The sequence below is a fragment of the Saccopteryx bilineata genome, chromosome 12, assembly GCF_036850765.1.
Source record: "Saccopteryx bilineata isolate mSacBil1 chromosome 12, mSacBil1_pri_phased_curated, whole genome shotgun sequence".
In the NCBI taxonomy this organism is placed as follows: domain Eukaryota; kingdom Metazoa; phylum Chordata; class Mammalia; order Chiroptera; family Emballonuridae; genus Saccopteryx; species Saccopteryx bilineata.
The window spans coordinates 33563397-33586791 of record NC_089501.1 but is presented as its reverse complement, the minus strand read 5'-3'; the positions used below and the strand labels follow the sequence as shown (position 1 = coordinate 33586791).

At 46.0% G+C, this 23395-nt stretch overlaps 1 protein-coding gene and 1 pseudogene across 1 annotated transcript in view; one reads left to right on the top strand and one right to left on the bottom strand.

Annotated features, from left to right (window-relative positions):
* Positions 1–4355: 4355 nt before the first annotated feature.
* Positions 4356–11724, bottom strand: LOC136316062 (solute carrier family 22 member 2-like; annotated as a pseudogene).
* Positions 11725–11930: 206 nt separating this feature from the next.
* The window catches only part of LOC136316061 (microtubule-actin cross-linking factor 1, isoforms 1/2/3/4/5-like), a 30577-nt gene continuing 19112 nt past the window's right edge, over positions 11931–23395 (top strand). Inside the window, 10 exon segments of the mRNA XM_066247804.1 lie at positions 11931–11945; positions 12181–12265; positions 12268–12329; positions 14642–14875; positions 16411–16614; positions 19127–19645; positions 20419–20595; positions 20853–20976; positions 21779–21864; positions 21866–22020. Coding sequence (XP_066103901.1) covers positions 11931–11945; positions 12181–12265; positions 12268–12329; positions 14642–14875; positions 16411–16614; positions 19127–19645; positions 20419–20595; positions 20853–20976; positions 21779–21864; positions 21866–22020 — 1661 coding nt within the window.

The following is a 23395-nucleotide window of genomic DNA, read 5'->3' as shown; positions in this document are numbered from 1 at the left end:
TACTTATTTCACGTCGTATAATGTTATCAAGATCCCACCATTTTGCTGTAAATGATCCGATGTCATCATTTCTTATGGCTGAGTAGTATTCCATAGTGTATATGTGCCACATCTTCTTTATCCAGTCATCTATTGATGGGCTTTTTGGTTGTTTCCATGTCCTGGCCACTGTGAACAATGCTGCAATGAACATGGGGCTGCATGTGTCTTTACATATCAATGTTTCTGAGTTTTTGGGGTATATACCCAGTAGAGGGATTGCTGGGTCATAAGGTAGTTCTATTTTCAGTTTTTTGAGAAACCACCATACTTTCTTCCATAATGGTTGTACTAGAAAAAGAACTTTTAAACATATGAAGATATGCTCCCCCTCCTGAATCAGAGATGTGCGAATGCACACCGCATTAGGGTCCCCTCAGATGCTTGATGACCAAGCTGCTTGGGGACACGTTGTGGTGGGAAAGACTGTGGAGCAAATGTCTTCAATGGGAAGCAGGAGGACAGGCTGGAAAAGTCTACAAGGGGCAATCTGACCACAGTATAAAAATTGCCAATGTCCATACCCTCTTACCTCACAATTTCACAAGTCTAGGAGTCTGGGTGGGCACTAGCAGAGGCTCAGGACTGTTCTTTAAGGCAGTTTGTTAATATGTAACAAAATTCTGCCCGTTGATCTGGAGACCAGTTATATAAGTTATAGTAGATCATTCAATAAAATATCATACAGCCATTGAAAAGACTAAAGCAGCTTTGTAGAAACTCAGAAGGCAAGTTCTCCAAGACATGTTATTAATGAAAAAGGCAAAAAATAGAAAGTATAAATTCTACAGTTTGTGGGGAAAAGAGGAAAAATGCACATGTAGTAAATAGATAAGCATATTTACTTGTATCTTTGGAAAGATATTCAAGACCCATAACACTGGCTGTCACAGAATTGGGTAACTGTGGGACCACAGGGGGAGGGAGACTTGTCAATGTATACTTTTTGTACTTCCTGAATTTGAAGCCATATCAATCTATTCAAAAAGTAAACTTAAAAAAATGCAGAGAAACATATAGGAGACACTCCCTGCAGGTTTGTTCATGCAGTAGGCTTAGATATCTTCATTTTGTCCATTCTCCATTTCTGGCCTCCTGGTGCCATGAACTGACCTGAATGTCATCCGCTCTACAAAGTGTTCCTGTTGAATGCGTTCAGTATTCAGGCAAATCTTGCGGCGAAGGATCTCCAGGGTCTGAGGCTTCCCCTTGGGCTCGAAGCTTAGAGTTGGGAGAGGCCTTTGAATCCATCCAGAGGTCACATGGGCACCGCCAGAGCAGGGTCTCAAGGGCTTTGCTTGGCCCACTAGGTACTTTTTAAAGTGGGAAATTCCACATGAACTGGATTTCCAGGATCTGTTCACATAAACCACCAGAAGATGGTAACCCTGAGAAGGCACTTCCTCTTGCGGACAAGTTGCAGGAGCTGTGTGATGGCTCAGCAGTTGGAGGGCATGCCCACTGGAGTCAGCCCCCACCCCCCAGGCCCTGTTCTCCTGTGCCTGGTGTGTGTGCACTTTCTACCTGGCACGTGGTAACATTTGAGTGTGAGATCCTCGATCTAGACAACCCTTCCCCTGCACCCTGATCTCGATGCAGTGTCCCCTGCACACAGGCCCCTCCCCATGAGGACAGACTGTATAATGTGTAATGTCCTATCCCAGAGCGTAGCCCTGAGCAGGTGCTCACCGATAGTTCTGGAATCAATGCTGAGTTCCTTCCCGAGTCCCTGACTGAGGTCCCTGTGGCCAGCTCTCGTTTCAGGAAGGAGGAGCCGGGCCCTCAGGACAGGCCTTCCCGTTTCCTGTCCCTGTGGTCTTGCCTCCTCCAAGCCTCAATTCTTCATCTGTAAATGTGACAAAAGTTCCTGCTCCTTGGATTTTTGTAATGACCAGGTGAGGTAACACAGACAAAGTGCCTGGCTCGTACACTTCTAATAACCACTGTTATTAGTCATTAAAGTTTTCATAGCTGTTGTATAAAACAGAGAATATGCACCTAGATGTTTTATTGGAAATCCATTTTAAAACATGTTCTGCATATTTTGAGACACATACACCTGTACTTACAAGGGTTTTCCATTTTATCAGGTGGTTCAAAGAGTCTAAAGAGTTATTTTGAAGATTAACTCTGTTATTTTTCAGTCTGTCTATTTCTGTGATTAACACATACTTCTATGAAGACTTTCACTTTCCTTTTTCTGCATTACTGCACCCAGCTTCCTTTTCAAAGATAGAATATGGACCTGCAGAGACCTCGGGGAACTGCAGAGGGGTGTGGGTGAGGCAGGGTTGGGAGGGTACCTGCAGACAAACGAGGACAGCCTGAGTGAGGACGGATGTCTGGGAACAGCAGGCAGACCACACATGGCACCTGGGGGTTGGCATCCAGGATACCTCACTCAGGAAAGCTGACACCAGGCAGAGTATCACACACTGAGAGAGACCCAGCAAGAACAGCATCTTTCAGAAGCCCCTGCCCACCACCCAAGTCATTTGGTTCCTAAGGGCACTAAGCCCGTCCTAGTTACAAAGATAGACTTTGACTTTTAATGTGTTCTGTATTTCATTTCATGAGCATGTTTTCTTTTCTGTAAAATTGGGAGCAATAGATAATATTTACTAAGTGCTTTCCACCAGTGCCTCCCAAGGCCTCTCGTTCAATTGTTGCAAAAAACAACCTTTGCAACAGGCATTAGTAGTGACTCCATTTGACAACTGAGAAAACTAAGGCAAGACTTTTCCAGGGTCACACAGCCAGTAAGTGACAAAGCCAAGGTTCTAGTTCTGGCAGCCGAGTCCAGGGCCTATACACACGTAGGGCTGGGTCCACAGGTGGGACAATGACAGTGAGGTGCCCAGTGCCAGGCCGCACTTAGTTACCAGCCAGTCAACATGGTGGCTGTTGTTGCTGCAGATACTTTTGTTGGCTACTGTTGTTCCTTCTATTGTGGTTCCTGTTGTTGAGGCTGTTCTTATTGCTGTTGTTGCTGTTTTCAATTCTGTTGTTTCTGCAGCTGTTACTGCTGTTATTGTCCCTGTTTTTGTTGTTTCTGCTCTTGTTATTGTCACTGTTGTTATTGCTGCCACTGTTTCTAATGTTGTTGCTGCTATTGTTATTCCTGTTATTGCTGCTTTCGTTCCTGCTGTTATTGCTGCTATTGCTGTTGTTACTGCTCTTATTGTTGCTGTTGTCATTCCTGCTGTTGTTGCTGCTGCTGTTGTTGTTTCCACTGCTGGACCTGCTGCTGCTGTTCCTGCTGCTGCTACTATTATTATTATCTCAGCTATTATTATTGTCACTATTGTTGCTGCTGCTGCTGATGTTATTGCTATTGCTGCTGCAGTTGTTTCTGTTGCTGTCATTACTGCTGTCACTGCTGTTGTTGCTGCTGCGACTGCTGTTACTTCTATTGCTGCTGCCATTATTTCTCTTGCTGTCCTTCCTGCTGTCATTGCTGTTCATGTTGCTGTCATTGTCCTCACTATTGTTGCTGCTGCTATTGTTACTGTCGTCCCCACTATTGTTGCTGCTGCTATTATTGTTGCTGCTGCTATTATTGTTACTGCTGCTGCTATTGTTCCTCTTGTTGCTGCTATTGTTGCTGTCATTGTCCCCACTATTGTTGCTGCTGCTATTGTTCCTGTTGTTGTCCCCACCATTGTTGCTGCTGCTATTATTATTACTGCTGCTGCTATTGTTCCTCTTGTTGCTGCTATTGTTGCTGTTGCTGCTGCTATTGTTGCTGTCATTGTCCCCAATATTGTTGCTGCTGCTATTGTTGCTGCCATTGTCCTCAATATTTTTGTTGCTGCTATATAACACATTCCAGCCGCAACAAGTCTATAACTGGGTCCCAAACGGAAAAAGAAATGGAATTAAATAAATTATACACAGAAACTTAAAGATATACACACACACAGATATGTTCCAGAGGACGCCACAGCAAACAGTCTCTACTGTTCCTCAGTCATGACGTAACTACTCCCAAAAGTGCATCCACCTTTATTCATGAAAAAAACATGGTCCATTCAACTAAGTTTCTTAGGCAATCTAAAGACAACCCCCACCATACCATTCAAATCCAACTTTACACTAATAAGAAATGAGCTTCCAGCCTCTTCTGGAGAACATGAATGAGACAAATGAAAATCCGGTATAGCTCTTTGTTCACTAGGAAGGTGAGGTGGAGGTTGGGACCAGCACCTCTATCCAGATTTGCAAAAATACCCCGTTTATTTATTCAGTCCCCAAAAAAGAACCATAAATCCATGTTAGATTTATATATTTATATCTTCCCACAGTGGAAGATGTGCTCAACTGATGAACGTGGGGTACAGTTCCGCATTGACCAGGCATACATTTCGTAGGCCAATGTAACCCCCATTCAACCCAAGCATGCAACTGTCACTCAGAGCCATTGGAGATCTGAGGGGAAACACAGCACTTCATGCACTGCACTATCCCTGGTCTTCAAATTGTGCTCCAGGGGACTTTGCAAGGGGAAACCCCAGGTTCCAGATTGGGACAAGACAGTGAAGTTGGTTCTTCTCACAGTCAGGACAATGCCAGCAAATTCTACACGTCTGTTTAGTTTTAACTTTAGACACAATTTTAATACTCCTTTAACCTCAGACCTCGGCCATTAATGACAACAGAATTATATCAGTTTCCAAAGCTGGGCCAACTTGAGTCTATCAGAGACCACACTAATAGCAACATATGGGCATATTCAAAATAGTTGCTAATAACTGAAGGATTCAAGCAAAGCTCCATGTTGCTAAGAGAATTCTGTTGTAACATTTTCACTCCCCTTCACTGAGAAAGTATTTTACAAGAAAGGAAAGAAGCTGAATAATTATTCATTGATGCCATTTTCTAATTAATTCCACAGGACACTGTGGGGAGGCCAGGGGAGTTGCCTAAATAATATCGGAGAAGTGCCATGCTGGAAAAGGACTTGAACTCTGAGCCAGCTGCACGCCAAAGCCCGTGCTCTCTGCTCTGGGCAAGCTGGAAGGCTTGTAGTAATTGGGTGTCATCATGTGACATCAGGCAGCCATTGGCTGCAATTGTTCTCAAAGGCTGATGAGTGTGTCAGAAAGGTCCTAGATATTTTGTTTATTTTTTCCAAACTACTTTGGATAATAAATAACATGGTCTTCCTATCAAAGGGCTGTGACACCCCTCTTCTTAGGATCTTGGAGAGCAAGACCATAGCTGGGCCTGACACTTACCATTGGGGATAATAACTGAGGCTAGACAGGCTGCCCACGCCACCAGATTCGATCCAGCCCATGGATAGCGGCGACCCACGCGGTCGATGGAGAGGATGATGATGAGGGCAGCTGGGAATTCCATCAGGGCCAAGATAAAGAAGTCCAGCTAGACACTGCCCCCGTGAGGCCTGTATGCATGATGAGGCCCTGGTAGAGGGTGGAGCCCGAGAACCTGGACAGGGAGGAGAGCTCAGGTCTGGGCCGGCTCTGAGAGCAAGTCACCGGCGCAGGGAGACTTCTGGAAAAACAAGGGTTGGCTGTAGTCACCTTTTGTTGTCATCTTATTACTGCTATTCCTTCTATTCATTGCTTTTACACTATCTGACCCACTGCGATGGCTGGCTGTGACTTCAGAACCAAGACAGGCAAAGAAATTATGCTCACATATAAAGCTATGCTATATATATTCTGCTCACAAATATTAGAGGATATTTCAAAATGAATATGAAGCTATAAAATATCCCCTAATTTTTGTGAGCAGTGTAGACACAGCACAGCGGGGTGATCGAGCCTCACACGATAGTGTGTGAGAGACAGAGGAATCGGGAGCAAACCTCCAGCAGGACCAGCACTGACCAGACTTATCGCCAGTACTTGAGCCGTGACCTCTGGCCAGACAGTGGCCCACGCCTGCTTTGTTCTCTGACTAATCTCTGCAGGGATCTAAAATATAAGAACCAGGGAGAAGGGAAGGGGGGTGGGGAGGGGCACAAAGAAAACAAATAGAAGGTGACAGAGGACAATCTGACTTTGGGTGATGGGTATGTAACATCATTGAATGACAAGATAACCTGGAGATGTTTTCTTTGAATATATGTACCCTGATTTATTGATGTCACCCCTATAAATTAATAAAAACTTATAAAAAAAAAGAACCAGTGTTACAGCAGTCATTACTGGAAAAGAATGTGTATTCCATCCCCCTCCTCACGCCCCCCAGGAAACCAGAGGAAGTGAAGAAAAAAGAGGCCTCTGAGCCCCCAAATCCTCAATCTGAGTGTCACGTAAAATCTCCGATTCCCACTGTTTTCCATCTTAGCTCCTTGGTCAGAAATGATTTACTCTGATTGCAACGTGCTTTCCCAATAAGCCTGATTTTCTCTTTTCCAGCCCCTGCCAGATGAGAAGCTTTAAGTTAAAGGGGGGAGGTTTACTGAGGGCAAACCACGCACAGCCCAGAAAGTGGACGCTTCGGTGGCCTTCTGTTCTGGAAGGGAAGGGGTGCTCAATAACTCTCGGAACACTTTCTATCCCCGGTGTTTGAATTCTAAGATGTGATTGTGTTGAAAATTTGTCCCCCTGATCAGACTCTTCCCTCTGACTTAGACCTCCGTCCAAGGGGCTGCTTGCAGACACGCAGGTAAACCAGACCTTTGTGGTCAGGCACAGAAGCCCGGGCAGTCCTGAGGCCCCTCATTTGACTTTTACATAATTTGGGGGGGTTCCTTTCAGGTTTATGTTGTCCACCTATTTAAAACATTTGACCCAGGAACCATGAATCTTGTACGACAGAAGCACCTTGGGCACATGGTGGCCACTTCGTGACAAGACCAGCCCCTCAGTCACAGGACCCACCATTTGGTGACAGGACCAGCCCCTCGGTGACAGGACCAGCCCCTCAGTCACAGGACCCACCCCTCGGTGACAGGACCAGCCCCTCGGTGACAGGACCAGCCCCTCAGTCATAGGACCCACCCCTCAGTGACAGGACCAGCCCCTCGGTGACAGGACCAGCCCCTCAGTCACAGGACCCACCCCTCGGTGACAGGACCAGCCCCTCGGTGACAGGACCAGCCCCTCGGTGACAGGAAAGGCCCCTCAGTGACAGAACCGGGTTTTGCGCATCTTCCTCCTCACAGCCCTGGACTTGATGTCACAGCTGCTGGTTCACCTGAAGGGACGCAGGTACTGACTTTCTGTTTTTCCTCGAGATATACATAATGACCCTCATGGCTTGAGCATTCTTGTCCTGGGAGATTAGCCATTTCGGGGACTCAGGGATACATCTAGGGGACAGTGCAAGTATAAACAGTGTCATCAGTGGAGGGAAAATGTATTGGCCCCCTTTCCCAGCGGCCATAACCAGCTGTCTGTGAGGCACACAGTAGGTCTACTACATGGGAAATAGAATTGTCCAGGGGCTGCCTGGCAAAGGACACCACCAACTCAGTGAAAGGGAGACCTACTCAATCGAGAGAATATTTGCAAACCATACATCTGATCATAGGTTAATATCCAAAACATATAAGAAACTCTTACAACTCAATAGCAAAAACACCGACATCTGATTTAAAACTGGACAGAGAATTTGAATAGGTATCTTTCTCCCCAAAGAAGACATCTCCATGGACAACAGGTGCATGAGAAGGTGCTCAACATCTCCGTTCAGTGGGACATGCAAACTAACCATGGCGAGGGACACATGTTAGAACAGCTACTCACCAAAAGACAGGAAATAACAAATGCTGGTGAGGATGTGGAAAAAAGACAACCCTTGTGCACTGTTGATAGAAATAAAAAGTGGTGCAGCTACTAACAAAAACAGTGTAAAGTGTCCTCAAAAATTTTGTATATAGAGCTACCGTATGATCTAGCAATTCCATTTCTGGGAATATATCTGAAGAAAACAAAAACACTAATTCTGAAAAATATGTGAATTCTCCCGTTCATTGTAGCATTATTTCCAACAGCCAAGATCGGGAAACAACCGAAGTGTCCATTGGTCCATCGTGAATGAATGGACAAAGAAAATGTTATACACACACACACACACACACACACACAATGGCATATTATTTATCCATAAAAAAGAGAATGAAATCTTGCCATTTCTGACTAACATGGAGGGACCTGAGGCACATTACAATGAGTGAAAATAAATCAGACACAGAAGACAGGTGCATTATGATTTCACATAGATGTGGAATCTAAGGGGAAGAACAAGCTCACTGATACAAGAACAGATTGGGTGTTCCCAGAGGGAGAGGATGGGGGGTGCATGAAAATGGTGGAAGGGGTCAAAAACAACAAATTTCTGTTTAAAATAAATAAGTCGTGGGGATGTCGTGTAAAGCGTGATGACTATACTTCACAATACTGTGTTGCATATTGAAAAGTTGAAAGGGGCCCTGGCCAGTTGGCTCAGCGGTAGGAGCGTCGGCCTGGCATGCGGGGGACCTGGGTTCGTTCCCAGCCAGGGCACATAGGAGAGGCGCCCATTTGCTTCTCCAACCCCCACCCCCCTCCTTCCTCTCTGTTTCTCTCTTCCCCTCCCACAGCCAAGGCTCCATTGGAGCAAAGATGGCCCGGGCGCTGGGGATGGCTCCTTGGCCTCTGCCCCAGGCGCTAGAGTGGCTTCTGGTTATGGGCAAGAGCGACGCCCCGGAGGGGCAGAGCATCGCCCCCTGGTGGGCAGAGCGTCGGCCCCTGGTGGGCGTGCCGGGTGGATCCCGGTTGGGCGCATGCGGGAGTCTGTCTGACTGTCTTTCCCCGTTGCCAGCTTCAGAAAAAAAATACAAAAAAAAAAAAAAAAAAAGAAAAGTTGAAAGGTAGTAGGTCTTTAAATCCCTCATCACAAGAAAAAAATTCTGTGAAATCGTGTAGTGGAACTGTAGAATATTTTCTCCTTCTAATGCCGACTTCCACTCAGCCCTGTGCAGGAAGCCTGCGTGTCTCCTCTCCAGAGAGTCCCCACGGACACCCTGGGGAGGCAAACCGCACAGAGGGTGCAGGTGAACACCCAGGTCTGAGCCACATGTCAGCTCAGGGGGGCTCCAGGCCTTTTAGTTGTGAGAACTGGAGGGAGGTGGGACGTGGGGAGTATGTGGACCGTCTCAGAGGAAAGCGGACATACTAATCTGTGTATCATTCTGACAGCTGACTTCTAATGGAATGAGCTGAGAGTGTGAGAATTGGAGGGCAGGAGAGCTGATATGCCAGACTGCACAGAGTGCACCTGCTAGAGGACATGGGCACTCCCTGCACATCAGGACTAGAAGCTGCTTGGGTCTGTGGTCTGCAGAGGATTCTGAGCGCTGGGCCAACGGGTAATGGGAGGAGGGGCCGTCTATGACTGCTCTGGGTTCCATTCCTCAGGGACAGAGGGTGCGCTAGGTGAGCTGGGCTCGGGTTGGAAGTTTTTGTAGGAGAGGCGGTGGAGAGAGGAACCAAGGATGATTCCTTGGCTAAGACCTGATATCAGAGACAGAGAGCTTTTGTGCTCAGTAACAGTCAACCCACAGCTCCCAGCATGGTCCTCTTCACTGTGACATTTCCGGGAGAAGGTTTCTAGTCAACACGGGGTTTGTGTTCAGCTCTGGCCACTCACAGTTCAAGGAAGCAGAGTCGGTTTGGCCAACTGCTGTCTGAGCTGGAGGAACCAAGAAAGTGGAGGATGTGGGGACTGGGTCCTGAGAAGGCAGGAACTGGAAATGGCTAGCCCGAGGTGGTGTGTCCTGGCGTATCAATTCAAAGGACTGACTGGTGGAAGAGCAAGGGGAAGTAACTTTTTTGAAACTCTAAGTGCAAAGTTAGGAGTACTGGGTAAACTCGACAGGGGTGTGAATTCTGGCTCAGCAAGCAGTGTCCTGGACCCGAGCTTTGGGTTCCGCCATAAAAGGGCTCACTTATGTGGAAACAGCATTAGTCATTATGGGGTTCTGGCAGAGGCTGGGAGGTCATTTGTTTGGGGGCACTGCTATGGGGGCCCTGGACCAGAAGAAGGACAAGAGGGCCCCTAACGTTACCTGATCCTCAAAGAGCTGACGGTCTTCAGGGACATACAGTCAGGTCACGCAATGTCATGTCAACGTTGACCCCAACAAGCAGTGAGATGTGAGAATTACAGAGATGCTGCGTAATGCCACCTGGCTGGCTTCAGGGAAGGTGAGGCTTGCACGGGGTCCTTCCTCTGTGACTTCCACACCCCCTCTGCCCCTGTACCTCCTTTTTCTCTCCCCACTGGGGGCCAGCTCATTCTTCAGCCCCGGTTTCTCCTCCTCAGCTTGGTTTCCAAAAATTCTGCCCCCTTGACATCCTCCCCTGGCCCTCTCATCCTCTCTAAATGATCTCATCTACCATCATAGTGACAATGATGTGAATTTTTCCTGAACTTCTGATCCTGAAGAGTAACTGCCCCTGATAGTCTGCATGCCTGTGGTTTCCTGTGGGTTTAAAGCCCCTGTGACTCTGATCTCTCTCTCTCATCATTGAATTTTCTCTGTGTTTAGCCTTGTTTGGCAATTTCTCTCTCTGTGTAATACCCTTGGGTCAGAAACCCTGAATTTCTTAAGAGCTATATAAGAATCTGGACGGTGTGATGTTTACCTCATTCCTGACATCACTGTTTCTGTCCAAAGTGCATGTCTGGCTTCTTCCTTAAGAAAAGTGGTTCTCACCTCGGTCACGATGGAGGAGCTGGGCGTGTCGTACACCCAGCCATGCTGACAGGGGCCCAGCGGCAGGTGGCTCTTGTTGGTGGCCAGGACGGCCAGCGGGTCCACACAGCCCAGGCCGCTCTGGTTCCAGTCCGACCTCGTAGCTGCGGCATTGGCGGGGGAAGGTGTGAAGTTCGGCTCCCTCGGCCGGGCTCCAGCCACAGCACCGGCTCAGCTCAGCCACGCCGGGGCTCCGGCAGCGGTGGTCGGGGGTGAAGCCCAGGAAGACGATGCCACGTAGATGGGGGCGAAGGCGGCGGAAGAGCAGAGCGAGGAGGAAAAAACGTTTGCTTCTGGAAGAAGTTGAACTCCCCTACGTGCTCTAGGATGTCATCCACACTCGCATTCTTGCTGTAAGGCAGAAGTCCTGATGCGTTTCCCTCCACGGCCACACTGTCCCCGAGAGAGGCTGCGGCCAGCTCAGCACAACTCTTGACCAAAAGTCAAAGTGTGAGTGTGTTTGCTTTAGAAAGAGGGCAGCTTTTGGTCCAGACCTTCCTGATATCTGGCCGGCCCCCAGTTGTGCCCTTCTCCAGAGGAGCTTGTCCTGCTACTCTCCTGGATGTGCCTGAGCAAGTAACAGGGCCAGATGTTGTGTTGAGTAAACGTTGCTCCTGAAGAGCTTGCACAGCCTCCTACCAGCGGCACAACCAATCCTTCCTCTGTGTCACAGTGGGAGACACTGAGCACTTGGCATATCATGGACCTGTTCATCTTCCCTCGTTGTACCAAGTGTCCAGGAAATTAATATCTGCGTAGCTCACCCACACCGTCCGCCTTTTCTCCAAGGCTCCGCCAGTGAACGCACAAGCACTTGGCCATGCCCGCCAGCGGCTACTGACGCAGGGACTGGACCAGAGCCCGCCGGTATTTGAGGAGCTGTGCAGACCCTTCCACCGGTCTGCACTACAGACAACGGCATGTGCCCCGGACGTGTGGCGGCGGCTGTTTATTCGGGGTTTTCTCTGCATGTTATAATTCTACTTTTAAAAAAAATGCCAGTTCTCGCCTTTCAACTCTGAAGTGTCCTTCCTTGACCCATTTGTAAGGAAAAATATTTGCCAACACTTGTAGGTCAAGGGAGAGACAGGAGTGTTCTCATCCTGCTGTCTTGTGTTCCCAGATATTTCTGCCTGTGGTCAGGGTGCCCCATCGGCATGGTGTTGGGCGCACCCAGATGCCAGGGAAACATGTAACCCATCTTCTTGGTGGGCTAAAAAATACTGGCTGTGTGGGGGAGCTCCCTGTTGGTACCTCCACATGTGAGAATACTGGACATCGAATCCACTTTTCTTTCCTCCTGTTCTCATCTCCCACCAACTTTGTCATCCTGAGCTATAACCTTGTTTTATATTTCAGGGCATTATCTTGTTTTTGTAGGAATGAAAGTATTAATTGTCTTCTTGGCCCCTTTGCATTTTAATTAGACCCTGCAGAAAACAACAAATACTTGTCACCAGAAACTGGAGGATCTTTGCAGCTGGGTAGGACAGGCGGAAAGAGCATTGGTGGGCCCCAAGGCAGAGCCACCCAGCAGGATCTTTCTGCTTTGCAGAAGAACCAAAGTGACTCGAAGGTCAGTGTGGGTTAATTCATTTCTTAAATTCCTTCAACAAATATTTATAAAAGGTTGCTAGATATCATGCATAGTGCTTAGTGCTACCAACATGCTGTAAATATCCCTGCTCACATGAAGCTTACCATCTAGTAGAAGGGTCAAGTGTGTGTGTGTGTGTGTGTGTGTGTTGTGTATAGAATCATGATAATGTATAAGTATTATTAATTATGTCAGGAAGGAAAAGTTTACAAGAATGTATAATAGAGAGACCCAATCTAGTCTGGGATATCAGAACCAGTCTACCTTGAAGAAGTGTCGCTTAAACCGAGAAATGAAGGACACACAGGGTGAAGGCATGAAAGGGTGAGAGGAGGAAGAGAATATGCAGCGTGTGTATCTGTGTTGGTGAGAATGGGATTGAGCCCCTCACTGTCCAGAACTGAAAGACAGCTAGTTCAGTTGGATTGAAAAGAACACAAGAAAGAAAGATTAGTGACTAATGAGGCTGGAAACTACTCGGGAGGTGCCCACATCATGCTGGTTCTTACAGGCTGCAGTAAAGGATAAGGAGAGGATGGAAGACCAACCAGGCCCTCGACTCAGCTAGAATCCTGTGTCAACTCTCATTACACAGTCAAAAATATTCAACACGTTATGGGGTTCTTCATTTTTGTCTTCCCTAAATATTTGGTCAGAATTTAAATTTTGCTTTAGGCCCTGGCCGGTTGGCTCAGCTGTAGAGCGTCAGCCTGGCGTGCAGGGGACCCGAGTTCGATTCCTGGCCAGGGCCACATAGGAGAAGCGCCCATTTGCTTCTCCACCCCCCCACCCCCTCCTTCCTCTCTGTCTCTTCCCCTCCCGTAGCCAAGGCTCCATTGGAGCAAAGATGGCCTGGGCGCTGGGGATGGCTCCTTGGCCTCTGCCTCAGGCGCTAGAGTGGCTCTGGTTGCAACACAGCGGACGCCCCGGAGGGGGAAGAGCCTCGCCCCCTGGTGGGCAGAGCGTCGCTCCTGGTGGGCGTGCTGGGTGGATCCCGGTAGGGCGCATGCATGAGTCTGTCTGGACTGTCTCTCCTCGTTTCCAGCTTCAGAAAAATACAAAAAAAAATAAAATAAATAATAAATAAATAAATAAATTAATTAATTAAATAAATTTTGCTTTAAAATTGAATATTAGAGCCTGACCAGGCGGTGGCGCAGTGGATAGAGCATTGGGCTGGGATGAGGAAGGACCCAGGTTCGAGACCCTGAGGTCACCGGCTTGAGTGTGGGCTCATCTGTTTTGAGCAAAAGCTCACCAGCTTGGACCCAATGTTGCTGGCTCGAGCAAGGGGTTACTCAGTCTGCTGAGTGCCTGCGGTCAAGGCACATATGAGAGAGCAATCAATGAACAACTAAGGTGTCTCAATGCGCAACGAAAAACTAATGATGCTTCTCATCTCTCTGTTCCTGTCTGTTCCTATCTCTCTCTCTCTCTGACTCTCTCTGTCTCTGTTTAAAAATTTTTTTTGAGCCTGACCTGTGGTGGCGCAGTGGATAAAGCGTCGACCTGGAAATGCTGAGGTCGGCGGTTCAAACCTGGGCTTGCCTGGTCAAGGCACATATGGGAGTTGATGCTTCCAGCTCCTCCCTCCCTTCTCTCTTTCTGTCTCTCCTCTCTCTCTCCTCTCTCTCTCTCTCCTCTCTAAAATGAATAAATAAAAAAGAATTTAAAAAAAAAGATAAAAAAAAAATTTTTTTTGAATATTAGAAAATTTCTTAATTAAAAATTATGTTAAAGCCTAACCAGTCAGTGGCTCAGTGGATAGAGCGCCAGACTGAAAAGCAGAGGGCCCAGGTTCAAAACCCCGAGGTCACCGGCTTGAGCACAGCGTCGCTATCTTGAGCGTAGGATCATATAGACATGACCCCATGGTCACTGGCTTGAGCCCAAAGGTCATCAGCTAGAAGCCCAAGATCTCTGGCTTGAGCCCAAGGTCACTGGCTTGAGCAAGGGGTTGTTCTCTCTGCTGTAGCCCCTGGGTCAAGGCACATATTAGAAAGGAATCAGTGAACAGCTAAGGTGCCACAACAAGGGATTGATGCTTTTCATCTTTCTTCCTTCTTGCTTATCTGTTCCTATTTGTCCCTCTCTGTCTCTCTTTCTCTGCCTCTGGCACAAACAAAAAAAAATTTTTTTTATTATTTGCATTGGTTTAGGCCTAAACCTTAAGCAATTATAGTCAGGGACATACATCTGTTGTAGATAGGTCATCCCACCTCGTAGTGTTGTTAGAGGTCTTAGGTGTACTAAAGTCAAAGGCTCTGCCATCCCTGTTTTCATGTGTTAAGGATTTAAAGGACGACATTCAGAATCATGCCACCTCATTTGCCAGTGTTATTAGAGACATTGAAGGGCTCCTGGAAGAGAACCAGACCAAGATGAGCCCCCACGCGTTGACAACTCTTCAGGAAAAACTTCATCAGGCTAAGGAGCAATATGAGGCTCTCCAGGAAGGGACGCGGGTGGCCCAGAAAGAGCTGGAGGAAGTGGTGACCTCAGCCTTACAGCAAGAGACTGAGAAGGTAACCAGACTGCAGTGACACTTGCTATTTCTCCAAAAATGTTTTGGTACCTACACAAATGAAAGGTAATTGAGGGGAAACCGCCTTATAGAGAGCATAGACTCATGAACAAGGGTTGTTCAGGAACAGATCTGTGAACCAACATTTTATTTTTTACAAGAAACATCCTGAAGAATTTTAAGTCAGGAATAGTTGGTAGGAAATTCATATTACCACCTACCCCCCACCCAAAAAAAAAAATCTGGCTGCTGAGTGCTCAGTATTCTAGTTGGAAATGTCAGAAAGAATTTAGTGAGAAAGAGGTACTCTGAGGAGGAAAATGCAAATGTCATATTTCTTCCAGGAATCTAGACTCGTGATTCGAGAGTGCTGGGGGGATGGGGAGTATTCGTGGGCTGCAAGCCACCCCCACCTGCCACTGTGGTTCAGTGGGAATCAGCACTGGGATACCCTGTGAGAAGGGAGGTCTCAGGTGGTCTTGTGGGCCCACTCGGCACTGGCAGATTGAATTGGAATCCTTTGTCTGGCCACGGACTCAGATGCTAACAGGGAAGTAGAGAAAAGAGAAATAAGTTACTTGAAGATGAATCCTGAACTATATGAATGTATCCCATGGCATATCTTTCAATCAATTAAAATACTTGGAGAGTCAGAAAATAGTTTCAGAACTTAATGCTCTGTTTGGCAGAGAAAGGGATAGCAGGAGGACTATTTCCCTTAGGGAGGAGCAGCCAGGGAGTTGAGTGTGACTGTGTTCGCTCTTACCCTGGGAGGCAGTGTATCACTTGCATACCTAGAAAGGATGCTGTGAGACCTTGCTGGGTGCCAGGACTAAATCGCCTCCTAATAAAATGAAGCCTTTTAATAAAATCCTGGGATTTTCTCCCTCCCACTCTACCTTTTAAAACAGTAAGGTATAGAGAAAATCTAGAGATAATTTTAAATAATTCCTTTTTTCAATAGATTTAGATGCTTGTTCTTTTTTGTGGGTCAGTGACTGATTTCACCCTGTCTTGGAGCTTCTCTTTTTCTTTTTTTTTTCTTTTCATTTTTCTGAAGCTGGAAACAGGGAGAGACAGTCAGACAGACTCTCGCATGCGCCCGACCGGGATCCACCCGGCACGCCCACCATGGGGCGATGCTCTGCCCACCAGCGGGCGATGCTCTGCCCATCCTGGGCGTCGCCATGTTGCCACCAGAGCCACTCTAGCGCCTGAGGCAGAGGCCACAGAGCCATCCCCAGCGACCGGGCCATCTTTGCTCCAATGGAGCCTTGGCTGCAGAAGGGGAAGAGAGAGACAGAGAGGAAAGCGCGGCGGAGGGGTGGAGAAGCAAATGGGCGCTTCTCCTGTGTGCCCTGGCTGGGAATCGAACCCGGGTCCTCCGCACGCTTGGCCGACACTCTACCGCTGAGCCAACCGGCCAGGGCGCTTCTCTTTTTCTTTAGTGTAAAAATTTCCCTCTTGACTTAACCTGTACCCTGTAATTGCTGAGTATCTATGGCCTTCCTACTGGGCTCCCTCTGTGGCTTTCAGAGCAAGGCAGTAAAGGAACTGGCTGAAAACAGAAGTCAGATGGATGCTCTCTTGGATTGGATGGCCTCAGTGGGCTCCCCTGCTGGACAGATGGAGCGGCTGTCAGGAGCTAGCCTGGAGAAAGGAGACTTGGATACCACTGATGGTCACATGGGAGTGAACCACACCGCAGAGAAACTGGACAAGCGATGTGAGAAGATGAAGGTGAGGGTGTTACCTTGTCCTCACTGTGCTGGGGACTCTCCTCTGCCCTGGACAACTTACCATAACCTTGCTCATAGATCCAGTGAGATTTCAGTTTATCTCTTTGATGTCTCAGCAACTTTGTCACTGTTGGGTGCTCACCTTGCAGTACTCTGCCCCTTACTTTGCACAGCACTGCTCTACCCTTCATAATCTTTCCCCTAGGCCCCATTTCTAGTGCTGTTGTGCTTTCCGGTAGTGTCCTAGGCCTCCTCTCATCTTTCAGAATATACTTTTCTAGTCTTGTCCATTTATGACATTTCAGTTGTTTATACTAAATAATTACATGTGTATATTTGTCTCCAGCCCAAATGCCTGTGCTGAGCTTCAAGCCAGTATATAAACCTCTATCGGTGACTTGGAATCACAAGCGCCTCAAACTGACAAGTGGAACTCCTGTTTAATATAATGCCCCTCCCTGATCAAACACGTTCTCCTTCCTGTATGCCCATTCACTGCCTGCATTAGACCTCATCTTAGATTCCTTTCCCTGCCTCACTGCCCCATATCGCATCAGTCATCAAACCCCATGTTGCTTTTCTCTCTTTCACAGCAGCCACACTGCTTTATCTCCAGTGAGATGTTATTGTAGTTCCGACTGCTATCAAGTCATCTTCTACTGGTCTCCTTTCCTGTTGGCTTTTATCCTCCAATCCATCCCCCACACTGAAGGGATCTTTCTAACATGCTATACCCTTTTAATGGTTCCCTATTGCACACATGAAACCATTTCTCACTATGTATTTCTACTCATTTATTCATTCATTTAGCAAATATTAACCATCTGCTATATGACAGGCATTAGAGATTAACCAGTGAACCATCCAGATAAAGTGTCTCCTGGGACATTAACTGACATGTGCAGGCACATTGTATTACATGATTGAGGGATGCTTATATTATATATTCAAGGCACTTAAAAACACATAGATCACATGTTGTAGTAGTGATATCTTTCTTGCAAAGCAAATCTGGTTTAGCTGGAGTGCTTCATTGAACAGCTTGTGTGGTCCATTGCCTTATCGTGTACTAATAGGATTTCTGCCTCTGGCATGCTTCTGTGCTTGGAAGATTCATTGTGTTGTGTCCCCCCTAAGCCCTGGCACTCTTGTAACAGCACAGAGCAGAGATGGTTCTGCTGTCATGGGAACCTTCCTGACACCTCCTGCTGGCAGCAGTCAGCTTGCCCAGGGTTATCTCCATTCTAGGAAGGAAACTGCCGTACTGATGGGTGGATGGGTTAGAGGATGAGAAGGAGACATCTGGATGTTATACAGATAGGCTATATGGTACTATACGCTCCCTGCTATCTATGTGAGCAGGATATATATATATCTCTCAGTAGTTGCATAAACAGTATAGATATTTAGGCACACTGACTGAGCTCCCACTGACTTTTGTTAGACTCGAAAAGAACATTGTTAAAACAACCACTACTTGCCTGACCAGGCGGTGGCGCAGCGGATAGAGCGTCGGACTAGGATGCGGAGGACCCATGTTCGAGACCTTGAGGTCGCCAGCGTGAGCAGGGCTTATCTGGCTTGAGCAAAGCTCACCAGCTTGGACCCAAGGTCGCTGGCTTGAGCAAGGGGTTACTCGGTCTGCTGTAGCCCCACAGTCAAGGCACATATGAGAAAGCAATCAGTGAACAACTAAAGTGCCACAACGAAAAACTGATGATTGATGCTTCTCATCTCTCTCCATTCCTGTCTGTCTATCCCTCTCTCTGACTCCCTCTCTGTCTCTGTAAAGAAACAAACAATAAAAAAAAACAACCACTACTGTCCTCCTTTCAATTGTATTCCGTTGGAATAGAAAGAAAGTCCACATAGAAACACATGGAGATAGCACATACAAATGACCTGTTCTGTCCAGAAACACTATTTACTCTAATATATAAATTTTTTACTTAACAAATTAATTTTCCTAGATCTTTCCTGTTAGAGACATAGGTAATTGTCTTCACAGATAATTGATTGACATCTCCCAGATAAGAATTTGCAGTTTTTATATTGTCCCATGTGTGGCTCACCCAGCTTATTCTCTCCTTCCATTAATGTAGGTAACTATTAGTTGGCAATTTGTACCCTCTCTTTGACTAAGGTAGTTTAGTGAAGAGAGTCAGGTCAGGAGTTCATCTCTTAACTATCTGCATGACCTTTATCAGTAGTGTGTCTTTTTGGTATTCACTTAACCCTATCTTTAATATTGATATTATATTGTCTTCCCACATTGCATATTGTGCCACAAGTCAGATGAGATAATACATATAAAATGTTTAAGAAGTATGTTTCCATATGTGTTAGTTCAGCTGGAATTGGCATATGGCATCATGCTTAGAGAGAGAGATTAGTGATTTCTGAGCATCTATAAATGTGGTCAATGAATTTCTCTTTCACCTTTAGTTATAGTTATAATCAAATTATTGTGGTATCTGTACTGATTATCCTTTGTTTGGGGGATTTTTTGCCAGGCCCATCACCAAGAATTGCTGTCTCAGCAGCAAAATTTTATCCTGGCCACCCAATCAGCTCAGGCCTTTCTGGACCAGCATGGCGACAATCTCACACCTGAGGAGCAACAGACGCTGCAGGAAAAGCTAGGAGAGCTAAAGGAACGCTACGCTACTTCCCTGGCCCAGTCTGAGGCAGAGCTGAAGCAGGTGCAGACACTACGGGGTGAGCTGCAGAGGTTTCTGCAGGACCATCAGGAGTTTGAAAACTGGCTGGAACGGTCTGAGAAGGAGCTGGAGAGCATGCACCAGGGAGGCAGCAGCCCTGAGGCCCTTCCCTCCCTCCTCAAGCGGCAGGGCAGCTTCTCAGAGGACGTAATTTCCCACCAAGGAGACTTGAGATTTGTGACTATCTCAGGACAGAAAGTGTTGGACACTGAAAACAGCTTTGAGGAAGGCAGAGAACCATCAGCAACTGGAACCTTAGTGAAGGACAAGCTGAAGGATGCAACAGGGAGATACACTGCTCTCCATTCAAAGGCATGGAATAGGTTCTGGCAGCCTCTGGGTCAATGATCGTGGCAGCCATCACACTACTGTGGGTGGTTTCTGAGGCTTAGAAACCTCACAACACAGTGAGTGAGCTCATCTGTATATAGACTACAGGCAGAATGTCTTTTTGAGCTGTGCAAAAATGTAAAGTGTGGAGGCCTATGGGCTGATGCCTGATCCTAGCCATACTGGGTATGTCTTACTCTGGTGATGAAGGTGGAGGTGCTCACCTCTTGTATCTTGACCAGGAGACACAGCCTCCTGAGAGGCATAGCACAGGGGAAGTTTACACCACATACACAGTCTGTGTTCCTGGACAGAGCATCTAGGGTTAATCCTTATTTTCACTCCTATCAAAGAACTCTGTTTAGCTCCTCAGGTATAGAGTCTAGTGAGTTCTTCTCACCTTTATTGTGCTTTGTACCAATACCTCTTAACCCTTGAAAAGGAACACTTTTGTACCTCTTAATGCCATTTCTGCCTGCAACCTGATGTATATTACTTTGGTGGTTTGTTATCCAACTCACTAAATCTTCTCTTGTATGTAATAAAGTTGAGGTGAATAGTAGAATCAAGCAGCAAGGAACTCACTCATAAAAGGTCGTTGCTACCCCTCTATCCATGGAGGCCTCGGAACTACTTGTAACTGTAGTTACGGTGAGTTCCCTGTAACAAAGCTGGGCCTCTCTTTGGACTCGGCCTAGGCAGCTGCTGCCTTTTGCCGGGCCTTGCTTAAGCTTGCTTTCCCTCCTCTCTGGCAGTGTACACGATTGGGTACTCACCTGAACATGCTGCTAGGCCATTACCGGCAGTTCCAGAGCAGTGCTGACAGCCTGCAGGCCTGGATGCAGGCTTGCCAGGCCAATGTGGAGAAGCTCCTCTCAGATACTGTTGCCTCTGACCCTGGGGTCCTGCAGCAGCAGCTTGCAACAACAAAGGTAAGCCGGGACACAGGCTGTGGTTTTGTATGGCTTACAGTATCCAAAAGTAAAACAAATACTGGTATTTAGGTTAAAAGCTGCTGTTGGGTTGGGATGCCTGGGAGAAGATCCCATTCCTAAACAATTTATTCTAATATCTATGGCTGTGGATAAACTGAGAATTACTTTGTAAAGCATCTTAGTAGTCCTGGATTCCTAGAACCAGCTTTGATTACTCACATGTTTTTCTTTTGTCCTTTTTCATGGACAAGCAGCAGTTGCAGGAGGAATTGGCTGAACACCAAGTACCTGTAGAAAAGCTCCAAAAAGCAGCTTGTGACCTCATGGAAATTGAAGGGGAGCCAACCCCAGACCACAAGCGTGTTCAAGAAACTACAGGTGTGAAGTGGCAACAGGAATAATGCGGTCTTAAATCCTAGTATGTACCTCTGTCCTGTAATAGATCCCATTGTGTTCTGTAAGTATCTGATCCTAGCTGGGTGCTGAGGATATAAACATGAATAGGTTACCCTCTCATGAACTTGATTCTTCTGTCATTGAAGGGCCTTTGCAGTTTGGCTTCAACCACTTTTCCCTAGGCATTCTGCCTTCTAACCACACCCTACATTTTCCTTTCCCAAGTAAATTTTGCATTTCTTAATTGCTTTACCCCTGAAGTTTTTCCTGTTGCTTAGCTGATAAAATTGAGTGTTTACCATACATAATGAAATCTTGCTCGTGCTTCAAGATGTAGCCAAGAGATTGCTTACTTTGTAAACTCCTGACTTCTGCTGGAAAGAGGTCTCCTGACCTCCCAAAAGAAATGAGAGAGAAATAATTGTTCTTCTTTCAGGCTTCTCTAGTACTCTTAATCCCAGTGTGAGGCACTCGTGCTTTTGTCTCCACGGTGAGTTGTGATGTGCCTTCCTCGGCCTATGCTCTTTTACGTTTATAAAAAGGAGGATTTGACTGTGATTGTCTTTAGTCCTCAGCTTCTAGCACAATTTCTGGCACTTAGTAGGTGCCAAATACATAATGCTATGGAATTTGGCTCAACTACTAATGCCCTTTAAGCTTATTCCTTCTATTTGTCTTGATGTCTATTACTATGATAATTAACATGCCATTTAAATACATTCTTTTTTAAAAGCATAACACAAAAATAGTCTCCACTCCTCTTTTCATGGCCTTGACTTTCCAGATTTTATACTTGGCCATTTCCAAAGCCTGTCCTGTGGCCTGGCCGAACGTTCTTCTCTGCTGCAGAAGGCGATTGCCCAGTCTCAAGAGTGTGCAGGAGAGCCCAGACAGCTTGCTGCAGTCCATCCGGGAGGTGGACAAAAACCTGGAAGAGAAGCAGTTGGCATCCCTCTCATTGGGAGTCATCCAAGAAGCCCTTGCCACTAACATGGTGAAACCTCTACCACCAGAGTTTCATATAGGGTATATTTGCCATGTTCCATAATTGTATCACTTTGAAAAAGTAACAGGAGAAGAATTCTTTTTTTTTGTGTGTGTGTGTGTTTTTCTGAAGCTGGAAATGGGGAGAGACAGTCAGACAGACTCCCGCATGCGCCCGACCCGACGCTCTACCGCTGAGCCAACCGGCCAGGGCCTGTTTGTCCATTTTTTAAAAACATAGCCTAATTTTTCTCTCATAATACATGTTCAGCCCAATCAGAAGGATACTTAGCTCATCATAGTCACTCAGGGATGGAAGTTGATGAAAACTTCATCCTGACATAAGTTTTCATGATTATTGCTTCACTAGGAAGAAAGAATACCATATATATTTTGTTAATCAAAGCAAGCTTTACTTGCCCACAGCTGACTGATATGTAATCCTGCCATGTAACTAGAAGGCATGGAAGTAGGAATATTTGGTGAAGAGTATTATCTACCAAACATAGATACATATATCCAGCAGTGGAATTGCTGGGTCATAATATATAGCCAGCCAACCTGTGCTCTGAAATGGCTGCCCATTCTGTTTCATTAGCCTTTCTATTCATTTACTATAGTACACTATTATTAATTACCAGAACTTTAAGGTATGTTTTAATATCTGGTATGCTCTCATTCTTGTTTTTTTCCTTCAGGATTTTTCATAGCTATAACTGTACATTTATTTTTCCATATGAACTTTTAATCAACTTTATTCTATAGAAAAATTGATATTTTTATTTGAGTCATATTAAATTTACCTATACATACATACATGTATATGTAAATACACATTTTTATGGACACCTTTCCATTTATTCGGTCTGCTTTTGTATGTTGCAGACTGCTTTACTCAATAAAGATTTTATGTTTCTTATTAGCTGATTCCTGAAATTGTACCTTTTGTGTGGCTATTGTCTGAAGTCTTCACACTTGATTTTTATATGTTGGTTTTATGTTCTGATACCTTATTTATTGAATTACTTCATTGTTTGATTTACTTGTATTTTTTATTCTCTTAGGTTTTGCAAGTACACTTTCATGTAATGTGAAAATGTAGTTTTATCTCAGAATTTTTCTGCCACAAATTGTTTTCTCTTGCCTAACATCTTCAATGCAATGTTAACTAATAGTGGGGAGAGTGTTTGCCTGGTTTATGGAAGAAGAGGTAGACTGTAGAAGCTTGGAGAGGTGTAATGGCCTAAGATCACAAGCCAGGAAGAGGCAAAACTGCCATTGAATTTCAGGTCTTTTTGACTCCAAAACCTCCATTCTTTTCATTCTCTTATGCTGCCTAGCTTCTTTCATCTTTTAGTGTGTACTTATTTTTAAGGGTTAATATATTTCCTGTTAATATATTTTAGGTACTCAGATA